General features: G+C 41.1%; 1 protein-coding gene across 1 annotated transcript; it reads right to left on the bottom strand.

The window, feature by feature from the left end:
- Positions 1–310: 310 nt before the first annotated feature.
- ZP2 (zona pellucida glycoprotein 2) lies at positions 311–24,719 on the bottom strand (the record flags this gene model as incomplete). Its single annotated transcript, XM_080703932.1, has 22 exons — positions 311–456; positions 1,348–1,428; positions 1,690–1,786; positions 1,859–1,994; positions 3,122–3,311; positions 3,382–3,506; positions 3,607–3,698; positions 3,777–3,964; positions 4,921–5,047; positions 5,787–5,971; positions 6,070–6,166; positions 7,466–7,630; positions 7,780–7,824; positions 8,703–8,855; positions 10,937–11,031; positions 11,608–11,691; positions 12,460–12,545; positions 12,634–12,744; positions 14,953–15,039; positions 18,668–18,826; positions 18,935–19,011; positions 24,657–24,719. 22 exons carry the CDS (start codon positions 24,717–24,719, stop codon positions 311–313), a joined length of 2,589 nt encoding a protein of 862 aa, XP_080560058.1.

Below are 24,719 nucleotides of genomic sequence, written 5' to 3'. Positions count from 1 at the left end.
TGGTCCCCTAGTTTGGGTGAGTGGAGGGGGTAAAAAGACTTAAGTGTATCCCTAGAGGTGGACTATAGCTAAACTCCACAATTGAGTGTGAGTGCCAGAGGATTCCGGTATAGAGATAAGGGGGTCAGAAAAAGACAAAATGATGGCAAGTTATAAATACCCCTATTAATGCCCACATAGAAGTTTACCCACAGAGCTGTGAATAGGTACTATTTCCACCTTAAATAATGGCTGAAATAATTCTTTAGTGCCATCTAACTTAAAATAGAAGGCAAGAGGTTTGTTTCATCTTCTTTATTTGCAAGTCTGATTAGTGATTTAACATCATGGTTCTTTTCTTACAAAGGTAACTGACGAAGCCTACAGTTATCACCAACCCTACCAAGGCAGCCACGGCAGCCACTATTTTAGAAGCAATATCTTCAGCAATTCTGTGATCTTCGGGATCTGCAACATCTGGGAAGGAACCACATTCTGAGTATTAATTTAATGTTTGGAGAGTAAGCCGAAGCCTTGTTAAGGCTCCCTAAGGAACCTCAAGCTTCAGTGAACCTTTCTGGGAAGTTTGTGGTAAGGTATAGCCTTATGCTGTGAGCCAACCTCATCCTTCCCTACTCCACAACCTCTAGTCTCCCCACCATTCTTGCTTGCTGTTTCTGATCTTGTATCAGATGATGTGACACTTGGAGAGTCTCGGTCTTCACCTGCAGCATAACACTCTAATGCTAACAGTTATGGCTAACCATCCTTCAATTGTATGGTATCATCAGCTGTTAGGGATTTGAGCAGCTAAGTTTCAAATTCTAGGCCCGAAAGTAAGACTGAGGTAAAGATAGGAAGGTAATGGAAGTATAATCTAATACAGATTCAAACTTTCCATTAGCAAGTTAAAAGATGCTAATGCCTTTTAACCCATTAATACTAGGGGTATATCCTGAATTTCTTGTATAGTAAGCAAAGGTCCTTTTAAATATCTAATATAACTTTATCAAATATATCAGCCGCTAAAGTAACCTGGATGTTCATGAATGGGTCATGAATGAGGACCATGGCTAAGGTGGAGCCATGTGACTCTGATAATGACCACTAACATTGAGGTAGGTCTCTACACAGATAAGGTGGCTAAAACGAGTAAAGAAGCAAGGTGTAGATCAGGATGTGGAAATGTGATCCCACCTGTACTGAAGGCAGATTTCTGAAAGGGACTACAAGTGACTTAACACCTCTCTGGAAAGGGAGACTTCTTTTTGTTTATAATTACCACAACCATGTGTTACACATAAGCATTAAACTTTTGACATTAAAAAACTTTAGTCCAGGAAGTGCTCTAGGCTTTAAGATAATTACCTCTGAATGAAGAATCATCTGACAAGAGAAGAATGGGTCCTGGGAGACTGACTGTTACTTTCTCTTCGGTGCCCCCTGTGGCTGGAGACAAATAGTCATGGAATATTAGAGAGGTTATGCTCCTTTCTATAAAACCTTGGCATGAATTCTCAATGAACTTATCCACAAAACAAGAACCTGCCCATCTCATTCTTACCACCTAAATAGATGGAAGATTTGACCAAGAGGCCTTTTTGGATTCACTGCAGAACAAGTAGTATCTGTCCTTAAAGTCTTAAACTTTGAAAGTCTGAGGCCTGCTTTGGTTAAGACTCACAGCAATAAGGGATTTGCGATGTTTACCTCGTCTCTGCCTAGGTGGCACAGGGCAGGTCACAGAACACAGAGGGGAGTCAGGAGAGAGTTGATTGCAGATTAAAGCACTGCAATGGAAGTAGACCTGGGGCAGAAGAGAGTTAAGTGGATTCAGTGCACTCACATCTAACCTGTCCCAGATGACCTGATCACTTACCAGGCTAGAGAGCACCTGAGCCTCTGACACAAAAGCAAAGGTCTTTACATCAAACCTCTGATAGTGCCCAGGATGGGCCATGGAGGAGCCAACTGGATGGAAGGTGGTTTGGTAGTTGTCCTGGTTATATTCACAGCTAGGAAGTAGATACGAGGGAGGATGTCAGTCACATGCACGTTTTCCCAAATTGAGTCATGTGTAACACCTTCAGGACTATGGATATGCCTACCTACCTTCCACTAATACCTTCTACTTGTATGGCTCTGACCTGACATCTCCAAATATACCTCCCATGATGTCATAAGTTGTACACAATAGTTGATTTTTTTCTTATTATGTATAACAAGGATGAATTTGTCTGCCAACAGTTTAAAAGGTACAAGTCATGTGTGTACCACTTCAGTAGACACTGGCTTAAGAGTTTCTATCATGTCCCAGGCAGTGGATGTTAATGACAGAAGTTGTGAGCCCCTGCCACTTTGTTTGACATGCTACCAAGAGATGCTCTGAAGACTATACTGTACTACGTTGTACCTGTAGTATGCTAGGTAGTATGTACCAAGGAATTAGGAGTTTAACCAATGTAAAGAATAAGGGAGACCTAATGGAGAAGGTTAAGCAAGTCTTCAATGAGGTGAAGGACTGAGCTGCCTGACTGCACTGGCTATACATAGTCCTAAAGTCAGATTGTACCTGTTTAGAGCTTAGCATCATACTCCCCCATAGTGTTAAGAAAGCCCTGGTGCAGTTCTTTATAGGTGCATTGCTGAGAATACAAACACCTATGTCCATGTATGTGTGTAAGTACAACCCCATGCCATTTTCATCTTCATTTTCTAGAGTCAAATGAGAATTCTAATTCCAGCTATAAAATTTATTAAATGTTGAGTTGGGCTAGTTGAGTACTGAGCTTGGATTTCTTCATGAAATAAGAGGGATAATATTTTCCTTGTAGGATGAAGAGGCTCAATTAATCATGTAGAGTAGAGAGCATAGTACTTAGTATATGGTGTTTGGTAAACAGGAACTAGAATTCACTTCTGTCTCCTGATAGAGTATTAGAGCCAGACTCCCTTTGGAAAGCATCCCATTCAAGATTTCAGGAAAATTAAGAAAGCAGCATGAGCTACCTGGTTACACTTAGGACTAAGGACAATCAGGGACTTTGTGACCAAAGGATTTTCTAAAGTCCAACAGGACTTATTCTTGCATCACCGGCAAGTTCCGATTATCTGGGTACCATGTGGTGTGGAGGCTACCTACCCATCCACAACAATGTTCCACTGGGGGAGAGAGGCTGGGTCCATAGTAGAAGTTGCCCAACAGTCATCTAAGACCAGCTTGATGTTGGGGTCATTCCTGTTTAGGACTCTCATTTCCATATAAATTGGCTGGCGGAGGTATCTCACAATAGGGTACTCCTTGTCCCCATAAGGTTGTTGGTAGGACTTGTCTGAAACGCAACGAAAACCTCAATATTTTATATATCATGTGAAAGTATTTGCAACCTATCACTTGCTCACCTGGATAAGTTTGTAGGGTCAACACGAGGGGACCTGGCCTCACAGAGGCCACTGGAGGAGGAAGACTTTCCACATGGGTGTTTAAGAGCATGTCATCCCTAGTGTAATAGCACTTCACGGTCATTCTGTAAGAGTGCGTATGAGATGGTATGAAGAATTTTAGGTTTATGAATTCCTTGTATCTTAACTAAAGCTTAAAAAAATCAAGTAGCAATTGTATCATACCTGAACTCACTATCTCTGAATATTTTGCTTGGAGGAAGATCTGTCCAGAGAGCATGAATTTCATTTTCATAGACAACTTTCTCTTCTTCAAACTTTAATACAGAAAGTTGGTTTACAGTCAGTGACTTAAAGGGGGAAGTCTTAACCTCTTACCATCTCCCAGTACAAACCTTGTATCTTGTTCCACATCCATTTAAGGGTATGTGAAACCGTACCAGCCGCTGAGACCGAGCCTTGAAGACAGGCTGGCAGGAAGAGTTTCCCACTCTGAGGGTATCCAAGTTGAGAGCTGGTTTTGTTTGGTGGCTGTAAACCTTGAAGTCCATAAACCCATCATGGGTACATAGCTCTCCTGTAACTAGACAGCAATAAAGATTTAGTGAATATCAGTTTGTCTGCCTTGAAGTCATCAGCCTACCTCGAAGTGTTATAAAGAATTTATCTTAACTTTTAGCGGGAGGTACCAGAATTTGTCTCAAGTCTTTGTTTGGCAAATATCTTGATAAGTAGCTTGAGTCACAGGGGGGGCTTAAGCAACATTTAAGAAGCTCTGTATCATCCAGAGAAGAGGACCAGATGACATGGGAAGAAGGGCCAATATAGGGAAAGAACGAGTGAGGAAACCTAGATAAGGAGCTGAGGGAACTTAAAGCCAGGTTAAGTGATCCTCAAGTATAGAAGCTTGTGTCCTTGTATCCCTTCTTTCAATATTGAGTGCTTACAGGACACTTGAAGTTTCAGGTTCTTAGTACTTTTAGGATTAGGGATGCTTAACTGGCAAAAATACATGCAAGTATCCCCAAATCTGAGTCTCTAAACTTTGGAACTCTTCTAGTCCTTAGCATTTTTGATAAGGGATATGTAACCTAAACTTAAATTCAGAACAGTTTGTGGATAAATTGAAGTGGAACTAGTTCTTATTTGGCTTGACCTAATTCAGATGGAGGTAATACCAAGAGAGAACACACACTCAGTATTCCTTTTGGGAGAATTTGTAGGTATTTGAAGAAATTTTAAAATGTTTATGGTCCTTGTAAGTTTGAAGCATTCTTACCTTCTTGGTAGGCTTAGGTCTCTAATCAAAATACTTAGATGACAAACATGAGACAGTTATAGTGAGAATCTACCTAGAAATGTTATACTTGGGGCCCCATCATAGCAGCTAGATGAGTATTTCTGGTCTGGTTAGTCTTTATATTCTTTGAGCCATAGCAAAAAATAATCAGGATCTGATTATGTTTCTCCCCCCTTTTGCAGTTTCAAGGGGAGCCAAGAGGGCAAGACGTAGGTAATGATTTTAATAAAACACTTTACCTATAGAGACTGGTGACTCGCAGAGACACTCAGGATTAATCACCACGGATACAGTATCCCGTTGAAAGTAAAAGGTCAGCTTGAGTGAAGATAAGTAGAATTGATAGAGTAGGCATTTTTCAGAGAACTGAAATGAGAGAAGAATGTCAATTAGCAGCCACAGTCTGACTGGGGCCCAGAGCTGTCACAGGAGGCAGGAAGGAAGTCTGTTGAATACTTGCTGGGCATACTCCAGACTTATCTGGAGTGCCTCTAAGCCAAAAATAAGAGACCCTATCACAACCCTAGATCTGAACACTTCCCCAGGCAGGAAATTTATTGCTTTAAACTCATTCCCTGAAGTACTCAGAACTGCATGCTCTTTGTATGAGGCACTAAAGCTTGAATGAGCAGATCAAATTCCAAAGAATACTAGAATACACTGCCAAGCCAAGTCCAAGTCAAAAGGACTCTACAGATATTACAAACTGCTATTGAAGAGCATATGCCTGATGCAAGATTATTCTCTGGTGTCCCTGGTAGTTTCATCAGTCAAGATTGGCCTCAGAGAGGACACAGAAGGACCCTTTTGTTTGCATCAAGACATTTTTGTTCTTAAGAGATTCACCATTAGATATTTGACAAGTAGTTTGTACCTGTCAAAGAACTGAGAAGAACTCAGAAAAATTGCCATTGCGGAGGTTAAAGAGCTTTGGTGTCGGAGGGAACTTCAGCGACATAAGAAATCTTACACAAGATGACCAAGGGATACCTTAATTCTAACGTTTAAAATCTATTAAACCAAGTCTGTGGGCAAGTTATCAGGACAACTCAGAATATTTCAAGACAGGCTTTCTTGGGGTTCAATGATTGATAATGGAACTCACTTTTGTTTTGAGAAGAGTTTTGCTGAAATGCAACCTCAGGCCATCTGTGGCTTCTGTATTGATCCCGTTGTCATGGAACTGCCCCACAGGGATGTTCCTATTTTCAAGGCTCACAGATGTTAGCTTCCCAGGAAATTCGGGTATGGCAAGAGTCATGTGTGTGGCATTGCAACTCACAGAAAGATCTGCAAGGAATGATTGAGAGAATGCCCATTACTAGTCTTGACTAAGCTCCCAGATATATGCATCCCACCCTTGAAGTTGTGGCTTTCTGGGGCTTCACCTGATGCACACACAGCTTGTGATGAGAAGGTTATCTTCTGCCCAGGTGATGCAAATGAAAGCTTCAGAAGCACTGTGTAGAGATGACTGTTGCCTTGCTGGAGGGATCGTATTGAAGATATTGGTTTATTTGCGTGTCTAAGTAGTAAGAATCATCAGGGCAAGCATATACTTAACTTGTGGACACTATTTTGGCACAGTGGAATGGGGGCATATCACTCAAAGACAGTTCAGGTGGTACTTTAGTCCTAACCTCGTCCTTCAACATCTGGAAAATACTGTTATCCATGGGTGAGACCTGCAGCTGATCATTTCTAGGCAGATGAGAGCAAGAACTGGCCTTATTCCATGACTACAGTAATCAGCAATCTGATTATAGGAGCCAGCAATCAACTTATGCTCAAAGTGAAACAGGATCATTCTTGTTAAAGTAGCAGATATTTGAGCACTTATTTGCCAGGACCTGTCCCAAGTATAGTTCTACATCACTTAACATGGATACAATCTGAGGAATGTGTCATTAGGCAGTTTTGTCATTACACTATCATAGGATGTACTTATACAAACCTGAGTGGCATAGCCTACCGTGTACATAATATACATGATTGTATGGGCTGTTTCTATAGCACTGGCAGCACAGTAGATTTGTTCACACCAACATCACCACAGACACACACTACATTATGCTATCATTACTGTGGCTGCGATATGTCTGGACAATAAGCATTCCTTCAGCTCCATGATAACCTTATGGGACCACAATCTTATGTGGCCCGTCACTGACCTAGACTTTGTTAAACAGCACATGACTAGGCTTAATTCATAAGTTCATATAACTTAGTATCTTGCCGATGGCCTGAAAAGCCCCCAAACCACATGGGACAACATAACCCAGAGAGAATACCTTAATTCAGAAGGCTTTAAAGAGTACTCTTGTTCTAAGTTATACTGTAGATGTAAATATACAGGAAGTAGACACTGAGGTAAAGGCTGAGGTAAAGGCTGAGAGAGCCGGGCGTGGTGGCGCACGCTTGTAATCCCTGCACTTGGGAGGCGGAGACAGGAGGATTGCACAAGTTTGAAGCCAGCCGCACTGGCTTAAGAGACCCTGTTTCCAAACAAAAATATATAAAAAAATAGGTCTGGGAGTGTAGCCCAAGGTAGAAGGGCTTCTAGGAACCCCAGTACCACACACACAAAAAAAAAAGGACTGAGGTAAAGACTGTCTTTCTCATCAAATCTTTAGTACCCAGCAAAGTACTTGGCAAGTAGACATTAAGATACTGTTGAATCTACTATATTTTCAGTTAACCTGAAGACATGGTTAAAACATGGTTTGGACATAGGAATGCCAGTCTGTGCCTAGATGTTGGTACAAAAAACATTTTTATACCTACCACATAGTGAGTTACACCAGTGGCATTTAATGGTACATGAACAGTCATCTTCTGGCTGTCAATGAGAAGATTAAACCCTTGTCTTAAGGCCTCCTGCAGGGTCAGTGTATGGGTTCTTGAACTGTTGCCAATCTCAATGATCCATCCCACCTCAGATTTATTCATCTAAAGTAAAAAGAATGTTTAGAGGACTGGTATTTATTCGATTATAAAACTATAGCAGCATATTTAATGTCTTATCACATTAACATTAATGTCAGCTTTAACAAATTTAAATGTTAGTAAGGTTGGCAACTTAAAAATTACTTTCATACCTGGCTGTCATCAGCCAAGCCAGAGATGATTTGTGGAAAGGAAAACTGGAAGAAAAAAATGAATCATGATGAGAAGGTTCTGAAGTCATGCCACTTGAGAAGGATGCATTAAATACCCAGAGTAGTTGCTGTGTCCTCCTTACACCAGGCAGCCCGATGATGGGATGTAGTAGGAAGAGTACAGGGCCAGTTGTGTATTCTGATTGTGTCCTTAGATATCATTTCATCTCTTAAGTTGTAGGGACTTTTACTGTATCCATGGAAATCAAATATAACAAAACCACACAGTTCCATTGATATGATAAAGTACAAATGTTACTTCCAGTTATCTATTAATAGTTAACATTAGCCATACTAGACTATGAACTTCATGAAAACTGATGGGGCTCTTTGGTTCATTAGTGTACCTTAGCATCTGTGATAGGGCCTTTGGACATGACATGTATTCAATATAGATACCATTTGAAGCCTTTCTACTGCCAGGCAGTGTTCGAAATACTTTGGTATTTTCAATCTTCAAGCCACCTTATCAGCCGAGTATTATGTTCCCTCCAGTTTGAAACTGGGAACTAACGCTATGTTAAGGCTAAGTATGGTTAAGTCATCCAGCACTTGGGCGGCTGAGAGAGGAGGATCACATAAGTTCGAAGCCAGCCTCAGCTACGTAGTGAGGCTCTCAGCAACTTAGCAAGACCCTGTTTCCAGATAAAATATAAAATAGGTCTGGGAGTGTAGCCTGGGGGTAGAAAGCCCCTGGGTTCCATCTCTAGTACCACAAAGGAATTAAGTCATGATCACTTAGCAAATATAGTAAATACAGGGCTGAGATCCTGTCTAATTTCTAAGCCCAACTATCTAAAATATTGTTGTATTTCCCCCACTATAGCCATATGAAAAGCAGTCCATCAGCCTGCTTCACTTACAGATATGAAATCCTTCATGCAGACTGTGGATTCTGAAACACCAGGGGCCTCTTCTACTTGCATAGTTGGACAGAAGAACTGATACACAGCAATCCCACCTCCTAAACCAGCGCTATTGTCCACGACTCTGATGTTCATCTGGTGCCCACCAGGCTGCAAATAGCATAGTAAAAGCAGTAATCTGGGTGTGGCAGTACACACCTGCAATCCCAGTACTTGGGAGACGGGACAGGAGGCTCGCAGGTTCAATGCCAGCCTTGGCAACCTAGCGAGACCCTTTTTCAAAAGACAGGAAGTTTATAAGGGCTGAAGGTATAGCTCAGAGGTAGAATATCTGAGTTCAATCCCCTGTACCAGGAAAAGAAAAAATAAAAATGAACAGATTAAGAGCTAGTACCTCAGTGGGAAAGGCGATTTCAGAATGCTACCTGACTCAGTGGAACAGTAACTAGTATTACAAGTTCAGGAGGGTACCTCATTCCTAGGCCAGGAGGCTCTATGTCAAGATACCTGCTCTTAGAGATGTCCTAATAAAGTCATTTTGACAGAAGAGTTCCAGCATCAGGCACTGGAGCTTAGTCTTTTTTTCTCTATGTTTGCCCTTTGTCTGGTTATCATGGTCCTGGCAAAACAGAGCTGGTATGTGGCCTCTACCCAGGTTCTTCAAATATAGCTTTAGAGCACCCAAGTATCAGCTACTGTGCTGGGCGGAACCATCTTTGGTGTTACCTCTGACCTCAGGGACTTTTGACTAAAGCAGGGGTCTAACTTTTTAGCAAAATGTCAGGTAGTAACTGCTCTAAGCCACATATAGCAGTTTTTAAAAATACTCTTAAGACACTAAGTTCTAGGACCACTTAAAAAAGGCCAGCGGCTATATTTGCCTACCCACATATCATAGTTTATAAACCCTTGGTTTAACTTTTATGGATTTCATGTGTGATGCTGAGATGAAAAAGCTCCATAAAAGAATGCAAGTTTCTCACTGTCTTTCCAGAGGGTGCCAAGTAATTTTTTTTTCTGAAATGGGGGTGGTAAGCCATGTAAGTTTGAGAATCTACATAAGGGAATACAACTCTAAGCCCCCTGAAGTTGGTGAGGTCTGTTTTAGAAGGGGACAGCTTAATTGCTGGAGCTTTTGACAAGGCATATACTTACTTCAGTGGGAAGTCAGAGGGCCTAAGTGGACCAGATGACTTAGTGTTTAAAACTTGTAATACTAGTTACTGTTCCACTGAGTCAGGTAGCATTCTGTTCACAGAACAGGCTCTAAAATGTGTTTGCACAGAGCTTAGGTTGTAGGTTATCTGCATCGGTGTCAGATGAATTGTTAAGCACATCAGTTCCCAGGACTCGTCTCAGAGCTACAACTAAAGGTTAGATTTATGCTTTTCTGAATTTCTCACACTGAAACCTGAGAACTTCTATGACAGGTTGCTTTTATTAATCCTAAGAATGCTGATTGGGTGTTACTGTTGCTTGGCAATAGAGAAACCTTCATTGTGTAGCTGTTCTTTTCTTTATAACACCTGTTTAGGCCAGGGGTTCTTTATTTGTAATCTCAGTACTCCCTGTACTTGGGAGGCTAAGATAGGAGGATCCAAGTTTGCAGCCAGCTTCAGAAACTTAGCAAGTCCCTCTAAAACTTAGTAAGACTATTTCAAAATAAAAGTATGGCTGGGGTGTAGCTCAGAGATAGAATGTCTCCGTGTTCCATCCCCAGTACCAAGTAAGGTCTTATTTGAGCAGTTGCTTTTCTTAGATTATGTGCCAAATCTTCATCTCTATAGCATGACTCACTAGTTACCCTGTGGAGAGGGTACCATTATCCCCACTTTTCAGTGGGCAAACAGGCCTAGAAAGGATAGGGATCTTGAGAGCACACCTTGTTCGTATCAGAGCCAGGAGTCAAGGGCTCAAACATTCAGACTCAGGATTTCTCAACATTGATACTTCAGGCCTGACCACTGTGCCATGTGGGACTGTCCTGAAAAGTGTAAGCTATTTGGCAGCATCCTGGGCTTGTACCCACCGAATGTTTGTAGCAGCCTTCACCCCACCTCCAATTGTGATAACCAACAGCATCTTCAGACACTGTCAAGTGTTTTCTGGGGAGGTTAAAAACAAGATGTGCCACTCTGGCTTAGGACCACTGCTCTACTCCAAGGCCTGAATCCTTAGCTAAGCTGACTGCCACTAACTCTAACATGTCACTCGTCAGACCAATTACTCACCACTCTTCTGGTGCAGGTCTCATATGGGGCCTTCAGGGTGAAATTTCCTGAGTCTAGGATATACGTGCAGTTCAGCATTTCAGCACCAAGGAAATCTAGAAGCAGGAGCAGATTAGACAGATGACTGATGAAAAGTACATTTCAATGACAGTCTGCCAAAGGCACAGAGCCAAGACCACTAGTTTCATTTCTAAGGCATGTCAATTACTTTTTTGGTACTGGGGATTGAAACCAGAGGCTATATCCCCACCCCTTATTTTTATTTATTTCTTGAAACAGGGTCTTACTAGATTGCTGACAGTCTTGCTAGATAGCCAAGGCTGGTCTTGAACCCCTGATCCTCTAGTCTCAGCCTCTCAAATACTGGGATTATAGGCAGGTGCCATGCCCAGTGAATTGCTTCACTTTTGACCCAATTGGGTGATATGACTCAAGCTCTGAGATGCTGTGGCCTGCATCTAGACATTTCCCAGGAGAATCTAATAACAAGACACACTTAGGAAAGCCACTTCTCCCACTTTTAATGGCATTATATAAACCAGAGTTCTGGCATCAGGGAAGCTGGGTGCCAATTGCTCTAAAGTTTGGTTTCTCTGTGGATCAAATAGGCTGGCCCTGGACCAAGGTTTTCTACTAATTGGGATTAAGATGGGATAGTACATGTTACTTACCCACCACAGATGCGTGCCATTTCTTGTTACCAAAGCTTCTTGGGAACTCGATTGTCATTCCATTTTCATAGCAAGTGACTGTGCCTGGAGGGCACAAGAAACATTTGGGACCTTTTTGGCTACTGGAGGCACAATTCCTACAGGGTTGTATGGAGAGACACTTCCTCCCAGTAGAAAGGATGCTAGTTGAGAGGTGAGGACAGTCTCCTACCCTCATGAAGCTCATAAATTGGTAAGAAAGAACAATACGATGTACTCAGAACTGTAAGGAAGTCATTCTGAAGTTCCAGGGATATGCCTGGGTCAGGGTTAACAAGCAAGTCTACAGAAGCCAGGAGGGAACATTGACAATGGAGCTGATGGAGGTGGGAATGGTACGTTTGAAGAATAAAAGCTTTATCTCAGGTTTAGCAAGTTGAAGTTAAAGAGAAAGATCTGGGTAAGCCCCAGGGCATGTTTTTTAGACCAAATTCTGCCCCAGATTTGCCCTTCTGCAACCTCTGGCTCAGCTAAAAGTCTTGAAAAATAACTGGGATCTGATTTTAACCCATTAATCTGATGCTTTCTTTAAGTATGAGTTTGTAGTTGAAGACAACTGCTTGTAGAGATGGGAGCTTAGTGTTATGGCTCCTGAGGATGCCATAATACTTGAGTCAGAGAGGGACTAGAAAGTAGTGCAGGCATTCTTTCAAACTCTATTTAAATGACATAGCAAGCCCAGTGACATGCAGTGGGAAGACCCAATGACCTGACCAAAGAAGGGGGCAAGCTGTTCATGTTGCCTAGCCGGCTGGGTGTGCTACCTACACTTTTAGTCCCTGTTAAGGGGACCTCCACACCCCCAAGGCATACCTGGAAAGGTGGGATTCACCAGTGAAGGAAGATCCATTGAGTTCACAAATGCCACAAGGGCATAGAAGAGAGAAAATGACCTGTAGCTGTTGAAAAAGAACAGGAATTAAGGAAGAACAAACTTAAGCAAACAAGGCTACTGCACCCTTCATCCTGGTTCCCAGAATTACTTACCTCCAGCCTGCCTTGAAAGAGCTTAGGGGTCTCCCAGGATCTCCTGACTGCCTGCGCGCCATGGCAGAAGGCACGGCCAACTCAACGAGGGAGTGGGAGAGCTGCTCTGGGCTATTATAGCAGGAAGCAGGACATGACCCCGCCCTCACACTACTGGGGGCACCTGAATCTTCACCTGCCCTCCCAGCTTAGCTGAGAGGGAGGGGTTTGGAAGAAAGCTCCTTCTGGCCTTCCTGACACTTAACTTGCCTTGAATATTCTACCGGCTACTCCTGGGGGTCAGGAATGAAACCAGAATTCCCTGAAATTGGTTCTAGGTGAGTTAGTTGGTGCTTTTTTTTTTTCCATAACTTTGGGGAAAATTAGGACCTTTTGGACAAAATAATTATTACTCCAATGTAGAGTGAAAAAGGATAGCAGACTCCACTAAGGAAGAAACAAGTCTCATTTACACTAAACCTTTCCTTTAAATTCTTGGCTATTGTGGAAGTCAACCTGGCAATATGCATTAAAATAATCAAATGAAGCATTATTGACTTCCAAGTATTAAAATTTAGGCTTACTAAGAAAATGCACACAATTAAAAGAAGGATACAGGGAAAAGGTAAAAGACACCATAATCTTATACAGTTAATATTTAGGCATGTGACTTTGCAAACTTTTGCTACAAAATTCACTCACAATTTAAGCAAAGACAAAAACCTGGGGGTAAAGCTTAAGAACTGTGCTGTCACCTGCCCTTGTGACTTAACAGGTCAGGACATTTCCATATTGCATAAAAGTATCCATTATCATTTTGAAGACTGCATAGGTAAATCAGTGCTCACTTAACTGTTTCTCACTGACGGATATTAAGATGGTCTCAAAATTTTCATCATTATAAACAATATGACGAATGATTTTTACATATTTCCCTGGTTAACCCTTAGCAGTATATTCAATTCCTGTATCAAAAGGAGTAGTGATCTTAGTAAGAATGCTATATTATATATCACTTAGGAGTTTGTGGATGAGAAATGGAGGCAAAGCAACTTGCCGAAGCTTCGGCAGTCAAGTGTTAGGGCCATTGAGAACTCCTGAGACCCGATCAATGTGTCTTTTGAGTATCTCTCATTGCTCTTTGAGACACCTAGATGCCTGCAGCTGGTGTTCTTCAACAGGTGAATCTAACAGACTCAAGCTCTACCCCAAGTAGCAGGGTAGCATTTGCAATTGCTGATTTATGTGTTGTCTTCTTAGTGAAGGTAATCTCCAGTCTATGTTACAGCCATTTGAAATAGAATAGTTAGATTACAATAGGTTAGAAATAGGTTGCAGCCAAGCCCTACATGCCTGAGATAGGAGGGTTGCAGATTTGAGGGTAGCCTCACCAACTTAGCGAGACCCTGTTTTAAAATAAATAAATAAATAAATAAATAAATAAAAGGGCTGAGGGTATAGCTCAGAGGTAGAATGCCCATGGGTTCAATCCTCAGACTCCTACCTCTCCCCCCAAAAATAAAATGTCCAGGGCTTCCTTGATCAAAAGGATCACAGAGGGAAGTGGGAATTCTAAAACATTGTTGGTGGGATTGCAAATTAGTGCAACCACTTTGGAAAACAGTATGGAGAATCCTCTTCTGGGTATCTACCCAAAAGAAAGGAAATCAAACTACCAAACTAATGCATGTGTATTTATGTTCATAGCTGCACAATTCACCATAGCTTAACTAAAGAACCAGCCAAGATGTCCATCAAAAAATGAATGGATTATAAAACTGTGGGATATGTACACAATGAGATTTTACTCAGCCTTTTTAAAAAAAACACAATTGCAGCATTTACAGGGAAATGGATGGATCTTGAGGACATTATGCTAAGCGAGATTAGTCAAAGTAAGGAATCGGATGCTTTCCCTAATATGTGAAAGCTAAGGTGAAAGGGGTCATAGGAGGAACTCCAGGTGAAAAAGGAGATCCTACAGAGGAGCAAATAAGGCAACCTAACTGTGGGGATGGGAGGAGGGGAGAGGGAAACTCTTTAAAGCGTACGATGTACTAATTCATATCATAGTCAACTACTAAGCCAAGCATGAGAGGGAGGGAGTGGGGTGGGGGCTGGGTGGGGGCTGGCTAGGTGAAGTGTGCATTTATGTCTACACAAGTTTTTTGCTTCATCATGATGTATAAATACAATGCACCAATAAAAAATTAAAAAGCCGCAAATTCACGGGGCCCACCCCAAAATTGCTGAACCAGTCTCTCCAGGGAAGGACTTGGGTGGTATGTGCCTAATAAGCACTACAGGTGGTTCTTATAATCAGGAAAGTCTGGAAAATACCTGGAGGGAGGGAGATGAGGAGATGAGTGGGTACCAGCAGTTGCCCTCACCATGGGAACAGCTTGATTAGATTTTGTCCCCAGGGAACTGGGGAGCAGCAACAAAATGTCGAGGTGGTGAAAGGATTTTGTTTCAGAGCAGAGGCATGATAAGGATTAGACATATTTCTTGTAAAGGTATTTTCAAAAAGCGGTGCCTTTTCTATAAATGTGAAGGTGAAAACTGGTGAGAGGACATTAGGGGGAAGAGGGTGGATGTGGGATGCAGAGTCTGGTTGAGAAGATGGTCAGAGAGGAGGGGAGTTAATGTGTGTGCTCAACCTCTTCCATACTCCATTGCCCCCAAGACTGCCTTTTCTCCAAAGTAGGAGTTTTTGCCTTGGAAAGGGCAACTTTGATGGGGTCTGTGAGAGGCTAGGGCAGCACAGAGGTTCTGAGCAGGAGGCCCAGAGAGAGGGTCCACTGTGGGGCTGGTGAAGGTGGCACGTACACCAGAGATTAACTTCATCTGCCTCTCTTGACCCAGGCCGATACTGTGCTGGGGAGAGCCTCAGAACGGATGACTCTAGGCCCGCTGGGATCAGCCGGCACAATTCCCCTTTAGAAAACCCCACCCAGTACCCATGCACCAGGATGCCAATGGGCTCAGTGGAACCAACTCTGAAAAGAAGGAAAAAATGGCTGCTTTATAGTATGGTGAGATATTGTATCAGTAAGCAGGAAAAGTAAGTCTTTACAAAACTGGTAAATTCTTAATATTTCACTAAATAAACAGTGGGATCTCTTTCAAATTTATATTTTCTTTTTCGAAGAGCCTTTGTTAGTTTGCTAACTTATGACCACTGGGTGTTGCCTCTGGTTTTTTCCTGAATGCCCTGGTTTCTACCTGAGTATCATGAGGCCATTTCTCTTTTGCTAATCACAAGGCATTTTCTGAGGGAGTTTTAGGTTGTTCTTATGCATAAAAGAAAGTCTTTTAGTTTAGCTGTTGCCACATTTGGGCAGGTACCCTTCTGTGATGTGCAATCATTATAAATAACAGTTCATAACTCTTAAGTATGCTGTCTTATTTCCCACAGTTTAAAAAACATTAATTGAAGACAACCTAAAGGAGATATATAAACTATGGAATATCCTTCAGTTACTAAAAATGAATCCATTTGAGCCTATGAACTTTGATCTGAAAGATGCCTGCCAGAAAATTAGACTTTAGTATGTTTTTATGTTTCACCTTTTAAAAAATGAAAAACTTATGTGTGTGTCTCTACGTGTGTGTGTCTGCATTTGGGTAGACAGATGTGTCCTCACATTGAAAGCCTAGGGGGGCCTGCCAGAAAATTAACAGTTAAAATTAACAGAGCCTGAGGCAGACCATGTGGCTGCTGTGGGCATTTACCATCATTGTCAGCTCTGATTTGTGTGTGTGCTTTCTCTTCTGGCTTTAATATATTTATATTATCCCTGAAAATAAGAATGGGCAGACAGGAGGATAGATGACTTCTACTTTTTGTTTTTCCTTCAATTACTCCTGTTTTGATTGAATTGTTTTAGTGGTAAAATAACCAACCTAAATAATTCTAAAATGATAGCAGCAACAATAGCAAATCTGACTTCCACATAAATAATGCTAGCAATACTATAGAATCAACGGTTTGTGAGTCAAAACTCAGTGGTATAAAGGTGCAATGCCCAGGTGAACGGATTTGAGACAGAGCAAAGAACCTAGAAAGAACAGGTGGGAGCCGGGCGTGGTGGTGCATGCTTGTAATCCCCGCGCTTGGGAGGCAGAGACAGGAGGAAGCCAGCTTCCTCGTGTCGCAGGTTCGAAGCCAGCTGCCCGCGCTGGCTTAGGAGACCCTGTTCCCAAATAAAAATGTAAAAATAGGTCTAGGAGTGTAGCCCGGAGGTAGAAGGGCTTCCAGGAACTTCAGTACCACCAAAAAAAAAAAAAAAAAGGCAGGATTAAACAAGGCCATCTGTATTACCTTCTGTGAGGTGGAGGGACCTGAGAGACCAGTGGGCAGAAGATGAGGGCCCACCAGCCCACAAGATAACAATTCAAATTGAGGATCAAAATTGGGCAAAAGGCATTGGTCCCCTAAGACTCAATCCTGACCAATCATTAGAGATCAGATAGGGAAACTCAGAGAGGTATAAAAGCCTACCTCCCAAGAGCTTTTGTGGTTACTCTCTTTCAGGGACCTCCCTCCCCTCATGTGGGGGAAGCTAATTTTGTCTATCCTTGACCTAAAATAAATTTTCATATTTCTATACCTTTCACTAGTCCTTGGACTTCATTCATTGAGATGCACCAGACAGAAACCCTAAGGAGGAGATTTTCACTTCCAAAGTCCAGCTCCCTATCACAAAATGAAAATATTAAGTCTAAAGAGGTTTAGTGATTAGTTTAAGGTCATTTACTAAGTTAGTAGAAGACAGAGCTCCAGTGAGAAACCAGTCTCCTGATGCCTGCCCCCCCCCCTTTCTAATTCATTTTAATTTTCTGCATGTGTGCGTATCCTCATGAGGGGGCGTTTTAAAACCGAGCTTTTCTTGCAGTTCACTTAGCATTAAAAGTACAAGATGACATTCATTAGAATTTAGCATTTGAAGATAAATAAGAAATATAGAGACTTCTACTAGTTATGCTAATACAGATTAAAATAGCTTTCAAATATCAAATGTGAATTTAACTTGGAAAAATAAGACTATGTCGATGAGAATGTTCTTGAACATCATGTTAATTCCTTTAGCAATTTAACTATACAGCAGACCCTTAGATCTTTAGGTGATCCAAGAAGAATGAGCCTTTTAGCAGTAGATTCAAGGGGAAAAGGACAAGGGTTTTGTCACCTATAAATATAAAGGCAGTGTTATTTTGATAGATGGATGTCAAAGAAGGCTTAGTTCTAAGTAAAAGCTCATTTGTATACAAATGTTAACTAATAACTCATTTGCATACAAATGTTACCACCCATTACTCTGCAGCTAGTAGCTAGGGCAATGGTTACCACCAGAATAGAAAAACAAAGAGATTTTTCTTAGCAATGTCGCAAAATTCTTTTTAATTTTAAATTTCATTCAAAAATAAAATACCGTTATCCCTGGGTATTTGTGGGAGATTGGTTCCAGGTCCCTTACACCCCACCCAAAGATATCAAAACTGTTAGAGTCTCAAGTTCCTTATACAAAATGGTATTTGCATACAACCTGCAACACATCCTCCTGTGTTCTTTAAATCATCTCTCAATTACCCGTAATATCCAATACAATGCAAATTCTATGTAAATGGTTGTTATGTAGTATTAGAAAATATTAGTAAACTTACCACCATAAAAGAATTCTGTGCATGTTCAATACAGATGCAATTTTTTCTAAATATATTAAAACCATTTTTTTCTAAATATTTTAAAACCTGCTTTAATTGAATCTGAGGATGTGGAACCCACACATATGGTGGGCTGACTATATTTTAGATATTAAAGTAGTTTGTGCGCGTGTTATGTGGTGCTGGGGATTGAACTCAGGGGCATTCTACCTCCAAGATACATTCACAATCTATCTTTTTCCCCCTTCCTTCCTTCCTTCCTTCCTTCCCATTCCTTCCTTCCTTCCTTCCTTGTCTTCCTAACCTTGCTAAGTTGCTGAGGATGGCCTCAAACCCGTGAGCCTTCTGTCTCAGCCTCCCAAGTACTGGGATTACAGACATATGCTACCATGGTGACTTGATATTAAAGTTCATAAGGTGATATGATCGACTGATTGTAAAGGCTGCACTTTTCACCCCTCCCTGTACTCCCACTTTTTGCAATGCAGCTTTATAGTCAACATATTTCACTCCTCTTCCCCCAATCCTAGCAGGCCTGTGACTTGCACTGGCCAACAGAATGTGGTGTAAGCAGCAGAGTGCTGATTCTGAGACTAGTTCTCAGGAAGTCTTGACAGCTCTGCTCTGTTCATGGAACCAGCCCTCGCTAGCCTACCAGATGATGGACAATCCAACGGGCAGAGCCAGGTAATCCTGGAGCAGCCTCTCCTCGGCCAAGCTGCCAGTTGACTGCTGATGAATGAGTGAGCCCAGCCAAGGTTAGCTGAGCCCAGAGGAACTGACCATTGACCAAAGACTTGTAAGCTAAGCCAGTGCCTATCGTTTTAGCCTATTAGTACTTGCAATGCAGCAGGATTAGTGTTTATGACTTAGAATTATTTAGTTTTTATTTCAAAGTGGTCCCAGTCTTTAATTATGAAGTTAAAGATGTATTTTATAGGAGTAGAAAGTATTTGTTGAACAACTATGAGAGACTTCCGGGAAGATGGCGACCGAGAAAAGCGGGGCTTAAGAGTCCCGCTAACAACCAATCTCCATTACCACAAAAAGAGCGCCTTTCATAGCCAGAAAACACCATCACCAGAAAAACAAAAAAACCACCAGGCTCCAGAGAGAAAGCGGACTGAGAACAGAGCTCAGGGCCACAGAGGGGACACACGCGCCCGAGGACGCGGCAGCAGCGCCATACTGCCGGCGGCAGCGGCGAACTCAGCGGACGGCTACAGCAAGCCGAGGTGAGCCGATGCGGAACAGCCAGGCGGGATCTTTCGGCACAGACAGCATTTAAAGCTCCCAGTGGCTGAGCTCAGCACACGCTGCAGGGATTCAGAGTGGAAATCAAAACCAGAGAAGAAAAAATACGCCAGCCTCATGGCCGAGGGCGTGGCAGAGGCGCCATATTGCCACCGGCGGCGGCAGCAGCAGTGAATTCACCGAGTCCAGTACAGCTACATCTACGTACTCAAGAACAGTGAGTCAAATTGCGGGCCACAGAGGAGAAATCCCAGTATTGTGCCTCCTGGGACTTGACCCAGTGAGGGAGTGGTGGTGGCAGAGATATCACACCATAGGAGAGCGTGCAACCTGGCACCCCCCATAGTTTAAAGCAGCCTCTATCGACTCCCTGGGTCGGAGACTCTGTGATACAACCCAGTAAAGGAGTAGTAGGGTCTGAGATAATACAGACTCGAGATCCAGAGCACCTTAAGTGAAGCCATAGTGACCCAAGGGAAGAACCCAGAGAAGGCACAAACCTCCGAAATCATGGGAAAGAGGAATAACACTGAAGTAATGAATGTGCACAACCCCACAATATCAGAACCTGATAAAACAGAAAATCAGAGATTTCTAGAAGATCAAATCAGGAAAATAACTGTAGAAATAATAGAGGTGCTTCGAAAAGAACTCAGAGAGAGCCAAAAAGAGATAAAGGATGCAATTAATGAAGTAAAGGCCTCAATTCAAAGCACAAACAACCGATTAGACCACATGGAGAACAGAATCTCGCTCTTAGAAGATGAGCAATCCAAAAATGAATGCATAGTTTCTAATCTAGAAAAAGATATCCAACAGCAGGAATCTGACATTGAAGAAATATGGGCCCATCTTAAGAGAGCTAACTTAAGAATAATTGGAATAGAGGAGGGAAAAGAAAGTGATACCAAAGGGATCAACAATCTCTTCAAGGAAGTAATAGCAGAAAATTTTCCAAATATAGAGCAAGAGGTTGATACACAGATCCAGGAAACTTATAGAACTCCCTTTAGACAGGATCCGAGAAGAGGATCCCCACGCCATATAATTGTCAAAATGACCAATGTGGAAGCCAAGCAGAGAATCTTAAAGGCAACAAAAACAAAGGGCCAAGTGACATTCAGAGGCAAACCAATTAGAATCACTCCAGACTTCCCAAACCAAGTCATGAGAGCCAGAAGGGCTTGGAGTAACATATTCCAAACTCTGAAAGAAAACAACTTCCAGCCAAAAATTTCCTATCCAGCAAAACTTTCTATCAAATTAGATGGAGAAATAAGAAGCTTCCATGACAAACAGAAACTGAAGGAATTTATGTCTTCAAAACCAGCGCTAGAGAAAATACTCAAAGAGATTAACTACAAAGAAGAAATAGGTAACACTCACCAGAACCAGAGAAACAAGAGTTTCCATCCAACAGACAACTAAGATTGGTTATCTGTGGAGATTCATTATTTATGTTAGTCTTTTACCTATCTCTAAAGGGTATTGTTTGCCTTTATTGTTGTTAATTTTTAGGATTTCTAGTCGGAATATTAATATACCTTCAGATATAGCAATTGGAAATATTTTATCCAATTCTATTAGTAACTTTTAACTCTGTTTACATTGTCTTTGGATATACAACATGTTTTTTATTTTTTAGGGAGTTTGTATATTCTTCTGTTGCCTGTGCCATTGAAATCATATCCAAGAAATCACTGCCAATTTCAATGTTGTGAGGTTTTATGACCCAGATTTTCTCCTAAAAGTTTATAGTCTTAAGATTTATATTTAGGTCTTTTATCTAGTTTGAGTTAATACTTGTATGTGGGATTAGGTAAGGGTCCAATTTTATTCTTTTCCATGTAATTATTATTTTTCAACAATATTTAGTTAAAAGATTATTATTTCCACCACCAAATCTTCGTGGAAACCTTGTCGAAAATAACTTGACAATATAGGGAAGAAGTTAGCTCTAGGCTTGTATTTAACTCCAATGGTCTATATATCTGCCTTTAGAACAGTACTACACTGTTTCAATTATTGTAGCTTTATATGGTTTGAAATCAGAAAATATACATCTTCTAGCTTTGTTTTTGCTTCGAGATTGTTTTGGGTATCTAGAGTCCATATTCCATATCAGGATAGATTTTTTTCTGAAAAATAAATATATGATAGTTTCACCTAAAAAAAAGAAAAAAATATTCTCTGGTAAGAAAGAAAGCAAAAAGAAATATTGAAATGTTATCTTTAAGTCATCAAAAGCTTGGTATCAGACAAATGAAACTGTTATGTGAGATTATCATTTTAAATTTTGGATAAATTGCTATAATACTAGATGTCAACCACTAAGCCAAGCATGGGAGGGAGGGATGGGGAGAGAATGGGGTGGGGATCGGGTGGGGGCTGACTGGGCAATGTGTGCATGTATGTCTACAAAAGTTTGTATCCCACTATGATGTATGAATACAGTGCACCAATAAAATAAAATTTAAAAAAAAAAAAAAAAAAAAAAAAAAGAACAACTATGAAACTATGGAGACACACAAAAAAGCAACAGACACTTGTACAAGTATATGCCATGTATACACACACACACACACACACACACACACACACACACGCCTGCCTTTGGAGAGGTTGATGCTTTTGGGGAAACCAAATGAGTATTCAGGATAATACACAATATTTGTATAATCAAATGTACACAGGTAGCTGGGCGTGGTGGCACACCCTTATAATCCCTGTGCTTGGGAGGCGGAGACAGGAGGATGGCGCAGGTTTGAAGCCAGTCTCGCTGGCGTAAGAGACCCTGTTTCCAAATAAAAAAAATACAAAATAAGTCTGGGAGTGTAGCCTGGGGGTAGGGTTCCATCCCCAGTATCACCAAAAAAAAAAAAAATGTACATATATATATATTTCTGTTTGGCATCCTTTTTTCTTCTTTTGGTAAGGGCATTGTGATGTGGCTTTGAAAATCTCTTTCCCATTGGATATAATCTGGGTGAGACTTTGTCAAGTTGCTTCTAGGACCCCTGGAGTGAGGGGTAGGCAAGTAACTAAAACTAATCCAACAACACTCTCTGTGAAATTTGAATCTTGATGATCAGGGTAACATGGGTTGGAGTTCCGCCTATTCCCTGAAGGATTAGATGTGTCCTAGACCCTAGGAACCCTTCTGGTTTTATGGATATATATATATATGTTACCCATATATATATATAGTGTCTCCAGTTTTCCTTTTCCTTTTGAAATCTTACACAGAGGAGTTAAAAAATAGAATAATGAACATGCATTAAACCATTAGCAAAGATTAAACAATGGCTGATATTTTTCCATATTTGCCTCATTGTTTTTTAATATGTTTTTGTTATAAAATCAATTAAGTTATGGATATTATAATTCTAACTATTTTAGCAAGAATTGAGTAAGAATAAGGACATATTTCCACATAACCACAATATCAGTATCACTTCTAAGAAAATGAGCAATCCCAGAATATCACCTCATATATAACCCATGTGGTCAGAAGAATATCAATTATAACTCCTTTTTGTTACATTTCATGCATTAAATTTGGTTATGCATCTTTTTTCTTTATGATTTTATTTTAATATTACTTTATTGGTACATTACAGTCTCACATCACAATGTAAATCATGTTGACAGTGGCATACACAGCACTTGGCGTCCCTCTCCCTTTCCCCATTATGAATCTTTAGTCTCTTCAGTAGCTTTTTTCCTGAATGACTTCACTTCTTACCATTTAATTGTTAGTTAAAAAAAATTTTTTTTTGCAGTAATGGAGATGGAACCCAGGGGCATTGTACCTCCAAGCTACACCCCCCAGCCCTATTTTTAGTCTTTTATATTTTTGAAACAGGGTCTCACTGAGTTGCAGAGGGCCTCACTAAGTAGCCGAGGCTGGCCATGAAATGCGATCCTTTGGGTCTCAGCCTCTCAAATGCTGGGATGGCAAGTGTGCGTGCACCACCATGCCTGGCTAAGAAAGATATTTTGAGATAACTAGAATTGGTTTCTGTTTCTTGAAATAAGATCCCAGATTGATTCCCAAGGTGTTAGTTGAGCTGGGAATATTAGAAGTGGGCAAGTAGGGGTCGTGCTTATGAAGCAGGCTTCTGACACATTGAGCTACTACTCTGGGCTAGGTACTGTGCTGTATGCCTCCTGTATGTGCAGAAATAGTTGGAGAATACCTGGGTACTGATTTGATTTTCTTTATCTCACTTAGGTGTGTTTTTTTTATTTTTGCCTATACTGAATTTGGTTCAACAGCCAAGAGAAGTTGGTATTTGTAAGAGATCAGAGGTATGTGTATGTATATGTGTGTATATATATTATAAATATATTTTTCCTAGAGTGGTCTGCATATAAAAGGGCAGTTATGTAGCAAGAAATGGGCTGCCTTTTTTTTTCTTGTGGCACTGGAGATTAAACCCAGGAGCATTAAACTCTGAGCTATACCCCAAGTCCTATTTTATTCTTTATTTGTGAAATAGGGTCTCACTAAGTTGTGGAGTGCCTTTCTACTCACTCAATGAGTAGCTGAGGCTGGCCACAAACTTGTGATCCTCCTGTCTCAGCCTCCCAAGTACTAGGATTACAAGCATGTGCCACCATGCCCAGCTGGGCTGCCATTTTTAACTGTGCCAGGACTCTTTGGAGAGTGGTTTTTTTTTTATAATTTTGTGTCCTTTTTAATGAAAAAGCCCCTTGTTTTTGTACTTTTGGTTTAGCCTTGGGTGTGAATGTGCTCTTCATCTATGCAGAAATACATCGTTATTGAGGTTAATATTAAATAGAATTGATTTTTGTGGCTAGGTAACCAGAATGACTTGCATGATGTTAATTTGGATGGTTTTGGGTGTTTGTCCAACCATGATATATGAGTTTATCAGGGCAGGTATGCGCTGAGAAATTTGTGTAAAAATATATTTTGCCAAAAGTTGTTTGTACCCAAGTGTGCTGAAAAAATTTGGGTAAAAACATGTTTTGCCAAAAATTGTTAATACCAAATACTTCTGTGTAAAGCATACAAAATTAAAACATTGACTCTGAATGGCAGAGTCACACCTCTGAAAATGGCTCTCATTCCCTCAAGTCGCCGACTCCTCACCCACCTTCGAGAATCCCTGAATTGGCTGGAGCCGGTCTTCGGCACCTGCTGACTTCTGGTCTAACAT

This window comes from Muscardinus avellanarius (assembly GCF_963383645.1).
Source record: "Muscardinus avellanarius genome assembly, chromosome: 10".
In the NCBI taxonomy this organism is placed as follows: Eukaryota; Metazoa; Chordata; class Mammalia; order Rodentia; family Gliridae; genus Muscardinus; species Muscardinus avellanarius.
The sequence above is the reverse complement of the archived record's forward strand: the minus strand, read 5'-3'. Positions and strand labels throughout refer to the sequence as shown.